The 16432-nt window shown below is 43.2% G+C and overlaps 1 protein-coding gene across 1 annotated transcript in view; it reads left to right on the top strand.

Annotated features, from left to right (window-relative positions):
* Window positions 1–5373: 5373 nt before the first annotated feature.
* The window catches only part of ANO6 (anoctamin 6), an 81638-nt gene continuing 70579 nt past the window's right edge, over window positions 5374–16432 (top strand). The window contains exon 1 of the mRNA XM_054187846.1: window positions 5374–5493. Within this exon, the coding sequence (XP_054043821.1) occupies window positions 5406–5493 (88 nt within the window). The 5' untranslated portion in view covers window positions 5374–5405. The remainder of the gene's footprint in view (window positions 5494–16432) is intronic.

Below are 16432 nucleotides of genomic sequence, written 5' to 3'. Positions count from 1 at the left end.
CTGCTATTCTTCCCAAATTTTGCCTTCACTGATACAATTTGCTGTAGCAGCCTTAATACAGTATCTTTCAATAATTGATAGCTTTCCCACCAAACTCTTTCCCTCCAAGTTTGTTTTTTTTTAAGTACACTTGACCTACCAGTCGTCCACATTTGCTGACTGTCTGCTTCCTTGATGTTCATGGTTTTTATTTGGCTATGACTATGTTTTAAACAGTATGGATTTTGTCCCCCGGCAGTTTGTAAGTGCTGTGAAAGACAACATTTGAATTCAAAATTATCTTGACAAATGAGAAAGGGTTGATGAAATGAGGAAATATAACAAAAACAAAGGGGGGAAAATGTCCGCTTAGAAGCAGAAAATCAACTACAGAAATACAAAAGGGGAAACAGCCTGACAAAGAACTCAACTGCAGAAATTAATCTAAGACTTTCTGCAGAATGCAACAGAAATATGAGATGACAATGTGATACTGCTGCAAAAAAAGTAATTGTTGCTCTGGGATATGTTAGAAGGAGCATCACATTCAAAACAGTACAGCAATTCTATTCACTGTGGGTGAGTTCTTACCTGGAATACAGTATTTGTTTTTGGGCGCTATACCTTAAAATAAAGGGTTAGGAAATGAAAGAAGGTGTACAGAGGTACTGACTTGTAATGGAAATACTAAGGCGGCAGAAATGAAGTAGGAGCGGATATAGCTGCGTAAACACAAGAAGAAACAGCAGAACAATGTAAAAAATGGGCTATATTCATAAATATGGACGTAGTCCACAAGGGTAGAATTGAGGACTGTTGCCTGTGTTAAGCCCAGGAGGCCTGCACTCCAGTAAAACCACCCACAGCCTATCTGTCAGCAGAAGACCTTACACTCTAACACAATGAAGATGGGAAGAAGGTTACAGCACATCACATATGCCATTCCCTTTCCTTTCAGCCCAGCTGGAATTCAGACTATGGCCTTAAGGAATGTAGAGCAGACCTGCCTAAAATTGATGGAGGTGGAAGTTTAGCAAAATTCTGATGCAAAAGGATCATGCCATAGTAATTTTTGACTCTTGAGTATAAAAGACCTGTCCAAAAAGTAATTTGTTGTTGTTTAAGAGATGTGATGAGGACCTGACACCTAGTGTCCCTTCACAGAATCACAGAAGGGTTGAGGTTGGAAGGCACCTCTGGAGGTCATTTGGTCCAATTTTCCTGCTCAAGCAGAGCCACCTAGAGCTGGTTGCCCGGCACGGTCTCCAGGCTGCTTTTGAATATCTCCAAGGATGGAGAGTCCATGGCCCCTTATCCTTTGTGTCGGACACAAGTGGCCCAGGCCAGACCACCTCAACACTTATGTCTTGTTTCTTGTGAGTATGTGGATGTGAGAGTGTTAAGTGAATACAACATTGAGAAAATGACAGTGAGTAGGTAAAGCCAATTTACTTAGAGATTTTGTAAAACAACATCACCTTCTCCTTCCATAGAGTCTCACACTGAGTTTTTTACACTAACTTCTTAGCAGAGAGGAAAGCACAGGCAGTGGTACGTGCTGGAAGGCTGAAAGGCCTGGGTTTGTGTAGCCTGGATGAGAAAAGCTGTAGAGGAATTAAGGTGATAGTTTTCCATACGTATTACATTATTATTAAGAGGACAACAACCAGCTGTTCTCATGGATGCTGGAAGAAGGACAAAAAGAAAACAGCTTCAGTCGCTGCTGCAAAACGATTTTGGTTGAGTATCAACAGGAGTGAAAACCTGGCAAGAGCTTACCTGGGGAGACCTTACGGCCTCCTCACCAGACACTGTGAAGCATGTGACCAGCTTTTTGTCACCAATGTCTGGATGCGTTCAAACCTGTCTTACAGCTGGGGGCTGGACCAGACCGCGCATCAGCAGCGCGTTTTCGGTGCTCGGTGCCAGATTTATTGCCAAAGGCCCTGTGACTCGGAGACCCTGGTGCCAGCCCAGATCCATGTCAGTTAGAGACGTGGTGCCTGCGCCAAAGTTTTGTCACCACTGGGCTACACAATCTCTTTTAGTCTCTTCCTGACCTATGTTGTTATGGTTGCTATGAAACCCTTACTCATGGAAGCAATTTTTCCACTGGCTCTGTGGACTTCTGCTCTGTTTCTCACTACCAGGAATGTTAAAACATTTTTATTTCTTTTTCAATAAAATTGAAAACAGCTATGCTTGAACTAGGGGGAGGGGGGAGGGAATTTGTTTTAGCCTAACTTTTTCATTTCAGCTGTCTTTTGAAAAACTCTATTTGTTGGCAAGATGTTACACAACTGCAATTCTTTGAGCAGATCTTTTGTTATTATCTGTCTGACAAGGAGATGGCAGCAGGGTGGTGCTGTTGCATTTTTCTCTTCATTTGCTTTTTTGGTTTTTTTAATCTCTATTTTTCAGGAGTAACCAAACCGAGCTTCTGAAGCTTTGGTGGTTTGCCAAAAGTACACATGGAAATATTTGCATCAGGTATAAAGTTAAAAAAAACCCAAATAGCTATGCATTTTCAAAATGTTTTAGGGGAATTTTGAACACAGTACTCCCATGGCCTTTTCAGATAACTGCAAAACTTGGCTCTAAAGCAAGCTATGAGATTGAACATTCAGGTATTGAAGGATGAATGAAGCCTACAAAATCTTTATGCTGTGTAATTGCTGGGAGAAATCTTATAATGAGAGCCGGACTGAAGTGGTAGATCCTCTACCTGTACTTTTAGTGGGCTGAAGTTAAAAAAACATAGCTTGTGTACAGTCTGGTTTTGAAGTGCTCCTCTTTTCTATGTTTTTTTGTTGTTTTTTGTTGGTTTTTTTTTTTCACTTTGCAGCATTTCTATTACATTTTCATTCATGAAATGTGAAAATAGGAGGCAGGTAACTAAGGTAACAATCATGTCCGTGGTGTGTATCCGGGAGTGCACAAGTCTCACGTCACAGTCATAAGCTGTACCTTGTCTGTAACAATCCCCGCTCTCCTCCCATCATTTAGGAAATAAGATGTCACCAGCGGGACCACAGTTTGGGGAGGACCCACAAGGAAGGAGGACACCTGAATATTGCACAATCCAAATATACATAGATGTCACTGCAACTGTTTGCCGGGCACGTGGAAACCATGCGGTGCCTGTGGCTGAGTCAGCCTGGGGTAGATGCTCCTGGCAAGGAGCCGGGTAATTCACTCGGCCCTTGTAGCCTCACTAAGTGTGAAACCTGGCCAGGAGTCGTGACAATGAGTAAGGCACATGCTGAGGTGGTCAGGGCAGACTGGCTGTGTCACAGGGCAGCACGCTGTAAGTCAAACTGGGGACACAAGAAAACATGTCTTACTATGCATCATTACCCTCTAGCAGGTATCCCCATCGTACTGCCTTCCTTCTCCGGTTCAGCTCTGTGCTGCTTTCTTTATCTAACAGGGTGAGAAAAATGCCTGGTGTCAGATGGTACAGATAGTGCTCGTTTGCTAATACCGGTGCTGTCATCAATAAGGTCGAGAGACGTAGTTTCTGTTCTGATGAATTCACTCATGTCCTTGCAGACTATTTCTCTTTTCAAGCCATCAGTGTCAGTGGGTCTTTGCTAAGCATAGTTGCTCCAAAACTTCCCAATTAAATTTCTCAACTTATTTTTGTCTGAAAGTGCCTGCACTTAGACTCGCTGTACTGTCGTGACCCTAAACCGCAGCTGCTTGACAACAGATAACCGTATTAGCAAGTGACAAGCTTATCTGACAAGTGGCTTTTGGTCCAGATTCTTGTCTGTACAGTTTAGACATCATGAGTCCTGTGGGCCATTTTGGTATCAGCAATAGACTAGAGATTGAAAATAGATTGCTTACATGTATTTATTGCTTTACACAGAAAAAATAAAGTTTACCTTGCTCTTTTCTCCTTTCCCCAAACAGGACTCCCCCCTTTCTTCAATCCATCTCTTCAGTCTTATTTTCGTTTCTTCCCACTATTCAAGCTCAGTCCAGTCAAGCTCTGGGCACCCCTCCAGACATCTTTCCATTTCAGGAACTCTCTACTTTTCCCCTGGAACCAGTATATATGTGAGTAGATTGGTAGATTGCTGAGCACTCAAATCCCTTTTTGTCAGCACTTCTGCCCCCTTGGCATTCCTGCGTAGTGACAATTCTGCATTCCCTGTATTGCAAAATTTTGCTGGTTTGTATCTGCAAATGAAGTTAGAGATGACGACAGCCTCTCACCTGTAGAACGGTTAACTGAGTTGAATACATCAATAGAGCTCTAGAGATGGGCTTTTTATTCAGCCTTTGAGCCTTCCCCCTCCAACTTCTGCTGCCTTCTCCAAATAACTCTGCAATACTTACTGGTTTGGGGTTTTTTACGTAAGTGAGCTTTGGATTTTCAGAAGTGTTTAGCAACGGTGAGTCCTTCAATGTTTAGGTGCATAATTTGACATGTTTTAAAAAGACTCAGGAGTTTTACTCCTGACCCAATTTTCAAAAGGTAAACATACGGACGAAACCATGAAAATCTTTGAACAATCTTCATCCTGGCTCCTGTTAAGAAACTGTTCCCTAGTTAGTTTTAAAATGGCGTTTGATCAGCTTATGATAGGACAAGAGGAAGAGGCCCCAGGGAGGGGCCAGGGGAGGTTTAGGTTGGCTACTAGGAAAAATTTCTTCACCTAAAGGTGAAGAACGACATTGTCCATGTCAAACATTGGAACAGGCTGCCCAGGGAAGGGGTGGAATTGCCATCCCTGGAGGTATTTAGAAGATGGGTAGATGTGGTGCTTGGGGACATGGATTAGTGGTGTTTTTGTCAGAGTTAGGTTGATGGCTGGACTCAATGATCTGAAAGGTCCCTTCCAACCTAGACAATTCTATGATTCTATGCTATGATCACATATATGAATTCTGCCATATGGGAAACTGCAAAAACCAGAACAAAATGCACAATGATTACTATAATGTTTTTCCAGCTTCCCCCTTTTAATCATCCAGGATGCTGCCAATGAAGTAAATAAACGTGCCTGCTTACAGCGCACGACTCGGATAACCATCTCTGCCCCTCTCTGCCCGAAGATCGGTAGGTGCCTTCTCCCTTCTCTGACGGCTCCAGCAAACTGCTCGTTACAAGGTGACAACGCTGCAAGGACTAAGGAAACCCAGCGCTGCCTGTCTCGAATCGCACCCGCAGCTCCCCCTTCCCGACGCTCAGCGCTGGCGAGCCCCGGGACGGGCTGTGGGCGACAGCCCGGCGCTCAGCTCGCCCGGGCAAGGGCGGACTGGCCCGCCGGGGAGTGGGGGTGGCCGCCCCGCCCGCCCCCCGCCCCGCCGCCCCCGCCGCCGCCGCCGCTCCGCCTCCGGGGCAGGGAGGGCTCGGGGCGGACCGGGCTCCCCGGCGGCGGGAGAGCGGGCGCGGGGGTCCCAGCCTCGGGAAGATGAACGCGGAGAACCAAGACGTGCTGCTGGATCTGGAGGGGGAGGAGGAGGGAGAGGAGGAAGATGATGATGATGACGGGGAGACCGGTGAGTCGCGGGCTGGCGCGGGGAGGGTGTCCCCGTCCCCCCCTTCCCGGGGCTGCGGCGCGGGGAAGTTCCTCCCGGAGCCGGTGTCGCGGGTGGGGAGGGCACCTGCTGTCGCCGCCCCTCCGGGCGGCGAGCGGGACGGTGGCCGGAGGGGGCTGGCAGGCAGCGGGGCATGCACCACGGCTCGCCTCCTCCTGCTACAACTTCTGGTGGTTTTTCCCCTGGAAAATACGCGCAGCCTTTGCGTGCGCGGGCGGGGCGGGCCGGCCGGGGCTGCCTGACGGAGCGGCCGCGGCTCCGAGAGCGCCAGCGCGGCTGAGTTGGCGGAGGGGCACCGAAAACTTTACCTGATCCTGTCCCTCACCTGGGGAGGGAGACGCCTGAGGTGACACCCAAGCAGCGCTTCGTTTTCTCTCTCTGCTGGAGAGACCTTCGGTGTGGCAGCTCCCATGGCCCAGCACCGGCACAGCCTGCGCCGGGGTGCCTCGCTCCCTTGGAAAATGCGAGGAATGCCATCGCCCCCTCACACCCCCGAGCTTGCAGCATCCCCCTGGGCTGATCCGTGCGGCTGCCATCAGCTTCGAGGGACAGCAGCCAGCTCTCCTCGCACTGCCGGAATTTAATTTGACAGCCAAGGAAAGGAGGGGAAAAATTACACCCCCATCCTACACCCCACCCCCCAGCCCCCAAAAAAGAAAAAAGTAAGGGGAGAAAATTGGCAAAACGTAGATGGTAATTTTGCTGGGGAAAAAAAAAAATGCATATTGTGTCTGCCAGAAATGCAGACAGTAAAATGACCAGAGAGTTTTAAATTCAAAGACAGTGTACGTTCCGTCTTATCCCAAAAGCAGCAGCCCGGGACAATGACATTTGTATTCACTGTGGGAATGAATTCTATTAAAGTATTTCCAGAAAACAGCCCAAAAGGGATTGGTTCTCAGCTGGTTCAAGACTATAAGGGGTCTATTCATTTCACTAAAAAGACACAGATTTACTCCAGTTCAGAAGCTGGTTTCAGCTCCAGTACCCCAGATATTCTGAAGTCCTTTATTCTACTTAGCTTGTTAAAATGGAACTGACAAACAAAGAATGCAGGCAAATGTCAACTCGACAAGCGAGTAGAAGATAGATTTGTATATATAAATTTTATCAAATAAAAAGGGTTCTTGCTCATTAGTGTTCAAAGGTTATGAATAATTTTACTGATAAGTACAGAATTTTTATATTTTTTTAATATTGGGACTGAATTTCTGCATTAGTAAAAAATTCTAATGGCATTAACTGTCTCTCATACTTATGTTGCCTCTAAATACTAATCCTGAATAATGGCCAGTACGGTTTACCCTCATTTATTCAGTTAGCTCACTCCAAAAGTGTGTAAAGTTTAAGCCTCACCCAATGCCTGTGGAAATCAGGGAATGTCTTTCCTCCAACATTACTAGCCTTTGTTTCAGATGCTGTGGGAGTATCCCTTGCTTTACAGTAACAGTCCAAAGACTAATTCAGTTTTCCATATGAAGTGAGGCAGAGGAATTGTTTGACTCCACTCCCCAAATTGAAGGGTGGATCAGCACTGCAATGTATTAATCAACACGTGCCTTTTTCTTTCCATTCTTTCCATACCCAGAGGACAACTAAATTTTTTCCTACTCATGACTCTCTATCAAATTTGGGGTTAGTTCAGCTCCCAGAGGCAGCAAATCACGAGCTACGTGTTCTGCTTGCAGGATCCAGCAGTTTGGAACAACGCATGCTGTGTGGCAAAACTGGGTAAAAATTGAGCAAGGAGGATTTCGTGAGTTGTTGTGCAAAGCCTGTTACGCAGCGACCAGCGCTGTCACATTTTCTATTCTGCCTTGCAAAATGCATGGTTAACAGTCTTGAGGTTTTTATGTTAGGTATAATTACAGGAGAGCTATTTTATTAGTCTAAGAAACTTGTAAATCGTCCATCTACCGCCAGTTTTATTGTGTCACTTCCACCTGCATTTTTCCCAAGAAAGCCATCCCTGCTTTAGCAAGTATGCAGGCTGCCTTCTGAACTCTTTCCGGTTCTATCCAAAGATCAGTCCCAAGTGTTTATAGCTCATCAGGCAGGCATTATCATGGCATATCAGAGTTTGTAGTCATGACACAGAAAGGCAGTGCTCTGGCTGGTATTGGCATACAGTTGGTTATGGTTATCCACGCTGATGACTAGCAAACCACGCACGTCAGAAGCAGACGTAGGCAGGAGTCCAGAGAAGGAGCCAGGCTTGGGAGTCCCAGTCCACGGGAAAGCACCACAATCGCGCTGCTGGCCGTACGCGGCTTCAAAATGGGTTGTTTCGGTCAGACTTGTGCTTCAGGAAGAAAGTCTTGTCCCAAGGTTAGGCTTTTTTGACAAGCAGAAAACCTTTTTCCCCCCAGTGCTTAAATAAGATGGGCAACATTTTCTTTTGGAGTCCGACTGTTTTCAAGAGGATTGTTACATTGGTGACATCAATTTGTTTCTGAGATATCTTGTTACCAGGCAGAAATGGTGGGAAGGACATTGACCTGTGGTTGCCACAACATTTAAAATTCTCCAAACCCATTATTTTCTGCCTAGAAACTGTCAGACAGTTCCATAAACTGTAAAGTTTTTCTTTCCCTGGTGCCAAACCTCATACCATGTCTAAATTAGTTTCCTTGTGTTTGGGGATTTACAGAATATCTGAGTCTGCTCTCCAGAAAAATTAACTTCTGCAGACAATATCCAGAGGCATCCGCTCTGGCTAACCATTCTGCGTGAAATGCTTTTCTCTTCGTTGGGATATGTTGGCATCCGAGTTGTTCCTTGAGCCTTGAGCGTACAAGATCTTCCCATCTTTTGACACTGCTGCAGTAATTATCAAGCCATGCTTTATAGGTGACCAAAGAATGGATGTTCGTTAACCTTTTTCTTGTCACACAATATAGATACTGTGCTGATGAGGATTCCAGCTCTTCTTTCTGAAAAGTATTTAATGCTTTTTTAACCAAGTATTTAATAAGTTTTTACATTTTTACCAAGTACAATAAAAACATACAACAGTACTGGCTTACTCAAGCAACATCATTTGTGGAGTTGCAACCTGAAATAACCAGTTTTGTGCAGCCCACTGCACAACTGGAACTGTGTCCTAAGGGGTGATGTGATAATCTGAATGGTGAAACGCAGGTGTAGCTATTCTTCACCTCCTTAGTTTTGCTCACTGTTCTGTCCTCTGCTTGTTTCATCATGGCATATGCTGAATTTTATCATATTGCCTGCCTAGATCTTCTATTATTTCATATTCACTAGTTTTATTAACTTGACCTGCTTCTCATATGGCCCTACATATATTACTGATATCATATACTGTACTCCAATATGAATGTACAGCATATCAACAGTGTTCTACAAATTACTCCAGTGTTTGCCTTCATGATGCTGTGAAATGGTCAATTTTCTGTAGAAGTCTTCTCAAGGCAATGGGAAGTCTCAACAATTAGATTCCTTGATTGAAAAATGTGGTTTTGTCCTGCTATTTATTAACTGTAATCCCCGCACTGTCGGAAATTTAAAAGTCGTCTACCCGGCAGTAGGTGTAAGGATCAGATCTGATAATTTTATAACATGGAAGGCTTTATAAGCAGATTCTTTAACAAAAATGTAATTCTGCTTCTGAAAGGACAACATCTTGCTTTTCAGTCTGTCTACAGTAGTGAGTAGTTCCACTATTATCCCACCTGGCTTTCTCCTCTCTTTCTTCTCTGTCTTGGAATCGACCTAAAAATTATTGGGGCACATTTCAGTCACCCACTGTCCTGCAGAAGACTGGGATGGGTATGTCCGATGAGCTGAGAATCAAGAATTTCTGCTCCCCGGTTGTGTGCTCTGTTTGTGTCACCGTTCTTGTACGTGTGCATCTAGAAGACGAGGAACAGGAGCAAGCAGGAAGGTAGACGTATGTCTCACTTATTCAGACTTACAGTTGAGGCAGCGAGACACTCTTCATGGAGAACTGGGACTTGTATAGGTCCGGGAAACACCAGCCTGTAATACTGCTCAAAATTTAAACTACCTTTCATGTCCTTCCTCTTATATCTGTTACCCTGATGGTTTACCTACATTTCTTCCTCTCTTCGTGTTTCAGTAATTATTTTTTTTTTTTTGCTTTCTTCCCACTTCACTTTCGCCAAATCCAAGCCAGGCAGGAGTAACAGCCTTGTTACCTGGTATGGTTGCATTTGAAGAGTACACTGCTGGTATCACTCACTTTTTAATGCTGATTTAATGATTTCTCTACAAAACTACTAAAAATCACATAGTGAGAGTATAAATATTTAACTACAATATAATTACTGTTTTGCAGCTATTTGTAATTCATAAAGTCTGGAGGTGATTCCTTAAAGTTTTTCCTCTATTTACACAGCCCACAAGTTCCTTTAAAAGGAAAAACACCCATTTATGCTCAATATCTGGGACTTTTAAAGTGACTTTTCAAGCATTATCATTTGTAAAAAAGAAAACTTATTAAAATTGATACGTAGGAAACAGCCAGGCTTGTGTTACATGGTACAGAACTCCAGCAGTCCCGTAGCGTTACACTTACTGAAAGTAACGCAATCAACAACTCCCCAAAAATGTCCTAGTATCAGCTGATTTGCAATTTAGGCACTCTATCAAATTGCAGATAGAGAGCTTGAATTTCAGAAGACCAGAGGCCTGGAAGGGGTGATCTGTGCACCCCATAACAGGCGTCGCGTCAGTCTGTGGGTCGCACAAATAGAGCCTAGAAAAAGTAATTAGAGAAGGGTTATGAATAAGATCCGTTACTATACGCATGGAAAGTTCAATAAAGTTGTTATCATTTAAATCACCTCATCCTAGTGTTTCTTGGTACCTGCCATTTCCTAGGAAATGATGGGTAGCATGCTGTGGAATTAAGGTCTAGTTTGCCACTAGACGTGTGGCAAACCCCAAGGGGGAACTGATATTAAAACTGGTGTTTTCTTCCGTGGTAAAAAAAAAAAAAAATACAAAACCAGAAGGGTGAGTTCTATGAGTGCAATTGACTGTCATAAATTAAATAGTCTTTGTAATGCCTTCCAGCTTATCCCTTGTAAAGAGCAATGGATTTTTTTTTTCTTTTACTCTCTTAGTTTGAGATAACACATTCCTATACACCCCCCCCAGAAAGTCGGATAAAAAAGCAGTGGCCTAAGTTTGGGATTGACTGGGATAGGTCAGGAAAAAGAGTTGCATATTTTTGTGCATTATAAATAATGCACAAACAATAAATCAAAGTATCGCATGCTTGACATGAGAAGATCTTTGGAAAAGGTGCTGCAGGCCTTAAGCATCTGGAGCTGCTGCAGGCGTGTGTTTAACAGGATAATGCATTTAACAGGGTGTGAATGCCAAGGAGGAGGACACTGAAGAATGGTGCTGTGGGTTTGGATTGTTTATTGTTCTTAGATTCAGAAAACAAAGGTGAGGACAGGAATATTATGCAAGTGCTGAGCTCTGTGTTCTAATGAACAGAAAAAATAAGTTGGCTTTTACTGGATTGTCACTGTCGCTTCAGTGCATGGCGCTGGCATGGTCCTTTTGAACAGTCTGAAGCATTGCTCTGTAGAATATACATGTTATTAAACTGATATTTGGTTTATGTCTTTAATATGACATCAAAAAATAGTTTCACCGAGGCATGGGCCTAGTATCACTTGTCAACTTTTTAGGGGGGTTTGATTCAAATCCAGGCTCAGTGTGAATGTAGGTGGAACAGTTTTCCCACCGAAGAGCGTATGTGTTCATCTGCTGCCCTGGCTGCGATGAGAGCCCGCTGGGACGTTGTTAACATTTCGTGTTAGGGTTCAAGTCTGATGAATCTGGAAGTTGAAATGAAAGCCGTAGGCTGTAATGTCACAAACTTGTCAAGCCAGCGTAAATTGGCTTGGCTACCAAAAGAAGTATTCCCCACAAGCACCTTACAGCAGCAGCTTAAGTCTTCGTGGCATTTGGCCTTATTTTTCATTGGGGTGTGTCAGTGGAATGCAAAGCTACAGAGAAGGACAGTGTACCCTTTACTTTCTTATCGCCAGTGTCTTCTGTGGGAAATGAAAACTGGCAGTCATGCAAATTGCCATCAAACAATGGATTTTGTTTGATAATCAGCCTAAGAAAGCAAATATCTGAGTGCAGAATCCTTCATCTTCTCCACCCTTCATGCTTTACTCAGGTATCCTACATCCATCTGAAGGCTTCGTGACAGGATGAGTGTCTTGATTGCTTCCTGAGGAATTATACAGGCACCCGAAATATATTTTTGTTTAGTGCAATGGAATAATTTCTACCCCTTATTCTGACCTGTCCCAAACTTAGTATATGATAACAATAGTAGACATGTAGGCACAATTCCCTGCATGGGCTTCAGAAGCAAGATCCTGAATCATCACTGAGCTAATTAAAAAAAAAGCCCTCAACCTCAAGATGGCTTGATTTAATCTTTGAGCTGTCCCCACTCCTCTGCAGGGTTCAGAATCACTCCCCAACCTCCTCATGTACCCATGGGGTACCTTCCCTAAGGAAGTCAAGAGGTGTGCTCAGGCCCCACGCTTGTGCACACGTGATTTAGTTCTCTGCCTGTGCAAAGATAACTCGCCTAAAGCAGTTGCTGGTTTGTCAGGGATGGGCTGCGGAGTGCCAAAGGGTAGGGAATGGAGAAGACTTACACTTTAATTAGCATCAGGCAGCCTGGCATATGTTCTTCCATTGCGTGGTCCTATCAAATGGGAGTATAATCCCTTTTCCCCACTCCTATCCTGCATCCGTGTCAGAGCAGCTTCCTCTTCACAAGCCTTCAGTTCCAAACCTCACCAATCTAGATGGCCCATCTCCTGTGCAGCACGTGACCTGTCGAAGGGCATAATATTACTGAATGCAAAATAGGCAGAGCCCAGATAGTTGTGCTAATGGCAATACCCACATTAATAAACCGTGTGTGTTATGGTTGTAAAAGGGTGAGATTCAGACCAGCAGGAAGAACCAGGAAGACCAAACGGTTTTGGAAAGAGACCATATTTAAACATCTTTAATGACTACCAGATTCGTGTTGGAAAATTAACAAAAATGTCTCAAAACACAAACTGACTGAACTTTAAGCAGTGTAGTTACAAGTCTGTTGGAGCATAAACATTCTTTAATTGATTTTATGCCTCATGTGGTAGAAATTGCAGCTTAGTTTCAAAATATTGTATAAAGGCTGAATAAGATTGAACCCTTCAATTTAGTGTTTACATTAAATAATTTCCAGCTATACCACTAATCATCAATATTCTTTATACATAACTGAAAATCGGAGTTTTGTAGGAACCGCCACCAATAACAGATTTTTCTTTGCTTTTATAGTTTCCCTTCCTTCCTTTCTTTTTTTTTTTTTTTTTGTTGATGGATTTCCCCTGACCCCACTAATCTGGTTAGTCAGGTTCTCCAGCATTTTTTAGATATGATTTATCACGGGACATTAAATATTTGCATAGGAGACTGCTTACAGTACAGTCATCGGAATGAGCTGCTGCACCAGTATTCTTCTGTAGGCAGCAGCCACCACCTCTGTTCTGTTCAAGTGCTGTTTGAGAGCAGTTGCTGCAGCAGCTAAATGTCTGATATCTTGAGTGTCCATGGTGGGTTTCTGTCCTGTGGGCTTCTAACTTGGGTGGATCTTTTGCCAAGGCATCTGGCTTTGAGAGCATCTACAGGAAGATCTTGGTTCTTGCTCCACTGCTGGCGCAGAGACCCGTGATGAGTCCCTCAACCATTACTACTTTGGGAAATTGCAGTCAGATGAGGAATTTTAACTGGGTGTGTAAGAAAATTTGGAAGGAAGAGTGGGAGCAAGAAGCACTTGAGCTGAGATGCACTGAATGTCCTGTGCTGTGGCGGTGCCAGAGCTAATGCGTTTTGGTGAGGAGAAGAGATGAGATTAGTGACTTTTCAGTGAGTGAAAGATTTCTTCCTTTGTGGGAGGAATATTTAACTGAGAAAATGTCGCCTGGATTGCAGCTCAGGGTGGAAAGTATGAGAGCTGACTATAAAATGTTGTCGGTGTAGCAACCCTGCTGAAGATGCTGGGAACTGATATTCGTAATCCAAGGACATGCTGCTGTGATCTGGCACAGTGGAGGAGTGGAAGAAGCAGCGCGTCCTGCCTGTGGAGAAGCTGGGGTTTGTCGATGTCAGTGGAGGGAGCTTGAGATAAGCACCAAAGTCTAGAATTTAGACCAGTGGAGAGACCCCTGTAGCACAGACTGGGGTCGTGACTGAAGGGTCTGGTAAAATAAGAAGTGTTGAAGACATGGAAAGAGTGAGGAGATGGAAGTAAAGGCAAAATATCTGTTGAGGCCTGGGTACAGACTACAAAAGTAAGTAAGTAAAGGGCAAAGAGGAAGAACTCATGACAGCATTCGCAAGGGTAAAGCCAACCAGTGCAGCTATTCACCTATTTATCTGGTCAGGAACTCATAAGCAGTGGCATAAAGATTCTTCCAAGTCCGTCAGGAAAATAAGGTACGGTGAGGGACTCAGGTAATATAACTTGTGCAGTGAATTGAAATAATTAATCTCTGGTGCTTGCATGCATATTTTTAATATATAGTAAAAATCACAATGTGTTCATAGGTAATTTATCCAGCAGGAAAAAAAGGGCTATATTTATACCATTAATTATTTGCAAGAAATTTCCACTGGTTTAGGTTTGGCACTGCAGTTAGAGATAATGACGTTTAAAAAAATAAGACAGAGATGATGATCCAGAGGGCTCTAGCATTGCCAGAGAGTTTTATTAGTTTGTGTGCAATATTAGTAAAATTATTAGTGTTCTCTTTCTATGTGATTTTTCCTTAAGTAGTCTAATGGAGTTTTTATAGGCATTAATGAACAAGGATGAGGTCAAACAATGCACACTTCACCCTTGTGAGCAGTCCCATTGACTAGAGTGGGAATAGCATTATTTTTGTAAATGCTATTCATAGTAAAGAATGCAGAACTAGTCCCTAATGGACGAAATATCTTTATTAAATCTTTCATCATCTCTGCATATACTGATTTATTCTAGGAAAAATAATTAAATTCATTTAATTATTCTGCTGTCTATAAAAGACAAGAAGGAATTTGCACAAAAGGACAGTTTAATCTATAAACTAATGGCTGTGCTAAAGACAAACAGCCCAGCAAAAACTCCTACAATAATTGGTAAGACTTAAACATGTAACGTATTATTTAAAAAAAAAAAAAAAAAAAGAAATCAATGTGACTTGAAGAATAAATGAGCCAATGCTGTATTTTTCTTTTTTTTAACTTGTTCCTTGATGATAATAAAGTTAGGAGAGAAAAAGCTTCAAGGGTAATGCAGTCAGGCCAAATAGAACTCCAGAGGTTTTTGTAAGTTTATTGGTGTTTGCAAGAAGACCAAAACTCTCTTTCAGACTTCTTACGCACAGAAGAAGGTGGTTTTAGGTGGAAGCGGGCTATTAATCCGCAGCTTTTAGAAGAAAAATATGAAGAGTCCTTCAATTGCTAAAACTACGAAATATTTTCTAATTGGGAAACAAAAGTATACAGTTTATTTCTAAACTCTGGGTTCGACACTGGGAGTGCTTACAAACATGAGCCTTTCCATCTACACGCATGAAGTAGCTCAAAAATGCCTGTAGGTTTTGACTTTAAACTTAATATTTTCATAGTCGAAGTAATTAAAAGTATCTTTTTGGGACCCTCTTGTAAACACACTGCATAACAGCTGAGCATAGGAAATACTTTAAAGCAAACATTCTGAGAAACTCATTACAGAAATTCAAATATCTCTCCTTGGAGACATGTAAATTTAAGAGCAACGGGTATAATTTTATAAACATATTTCAAACTTAAGTTTTCTAATTAGATAGCTCATTGATCCACAGGCATTGAAGTCTAACCAAACAGCGATCTGCAATTACAATTTGGTTAATCACTTCAGTTCCCAATGAAAAGGCTTCACAGCTGCCCGGAGGCTTGGCATTGGTGAGGAACACCATGGGATCAGCTTGGCTGCTAAAAAAGCTGTGTCTGTAGCTTGGGGCAACCGCTGCGCATGGGCTGCCCCCCTGTAAAACCCACGGAAGGCAGGGTACACTCCTTCCCCGTGCAATTGGGCAGGAATTTCGACAGTGTGCTTGGGGTTGATCTTGGCAAGCCCATCTCATGGCAAAAGCAAAAGTGGCTTGTCTTCTTTATGTTTCTTGCCTAAGGACAACTGATTTGGGTCAGTTGCTCTGGGACAGGAAAAAGAAAACCAACCAAAAAATAAACCTCACGTTATTTTAAGCAAAGAAAATTCCGTCAGGTTCAAGAAGGCTCTGAGGGACTGGCAGAAGTCCGGGTGCATTTGTGTGATGATGTGCTTCAGTGCTGGAGCAGGTGAAAAAACAGCTTATCATACTCTTGACCAGAGGGTTAATTCTCCACTGAAGCTTTAGGTCACAGTCCTTCAGCAAATCAGCCTTCAGAGATATGCATGTTTATTAGGCCAGGTTCTGGGCACGCACGTGATCTAGGCAGGGAAGGCAGAGTGCTTGCACAAAAATGATAAACAGCTTGCACTGCTTCCTCGTTTTGGTCCTTTGAACCTCTCAAAATATCAGCAATATTACAGTTTAGCAGAGCTGAGTTAAATCAAAATCTCACTAACAACTCATCTGAAATTTCTCAGGGAAAGAAAACGCATATAAACAGTGGCATTTTATGATGTTTGGACCCAAGTTGTGTAGTGCTTGTGATAGCTCTTACATTGTCAAAATGTCACGTATTCCTCTCAGCCCATGGCAGGAATCCAGATTTTTACAGGTTTACCTGGAGTTTGATCCTATAGTCCTCACACAACAGCCTAAACTTCTGAGGTAGCAAGCTGCTGCTCATC

This window comes from Rissa tridactyla, chromosome 1 (assembly GCF_028500815.1).
Source record: "Rissa tridactyla isolate bRisTri1 chromosome 1, bRisTri1.patW.cur.20221130, whole genome shotgun sequence".
NCBI lineage: Eukaryota > Metazoa > Chordata > Aves > Charadriiformes > Laridae > Rissa > Rissa tridactyla.
Note: the sequence above shows the minus strand (reverse complement) of the source record. Positions and strands in the feature narration are given on the sequence as shown.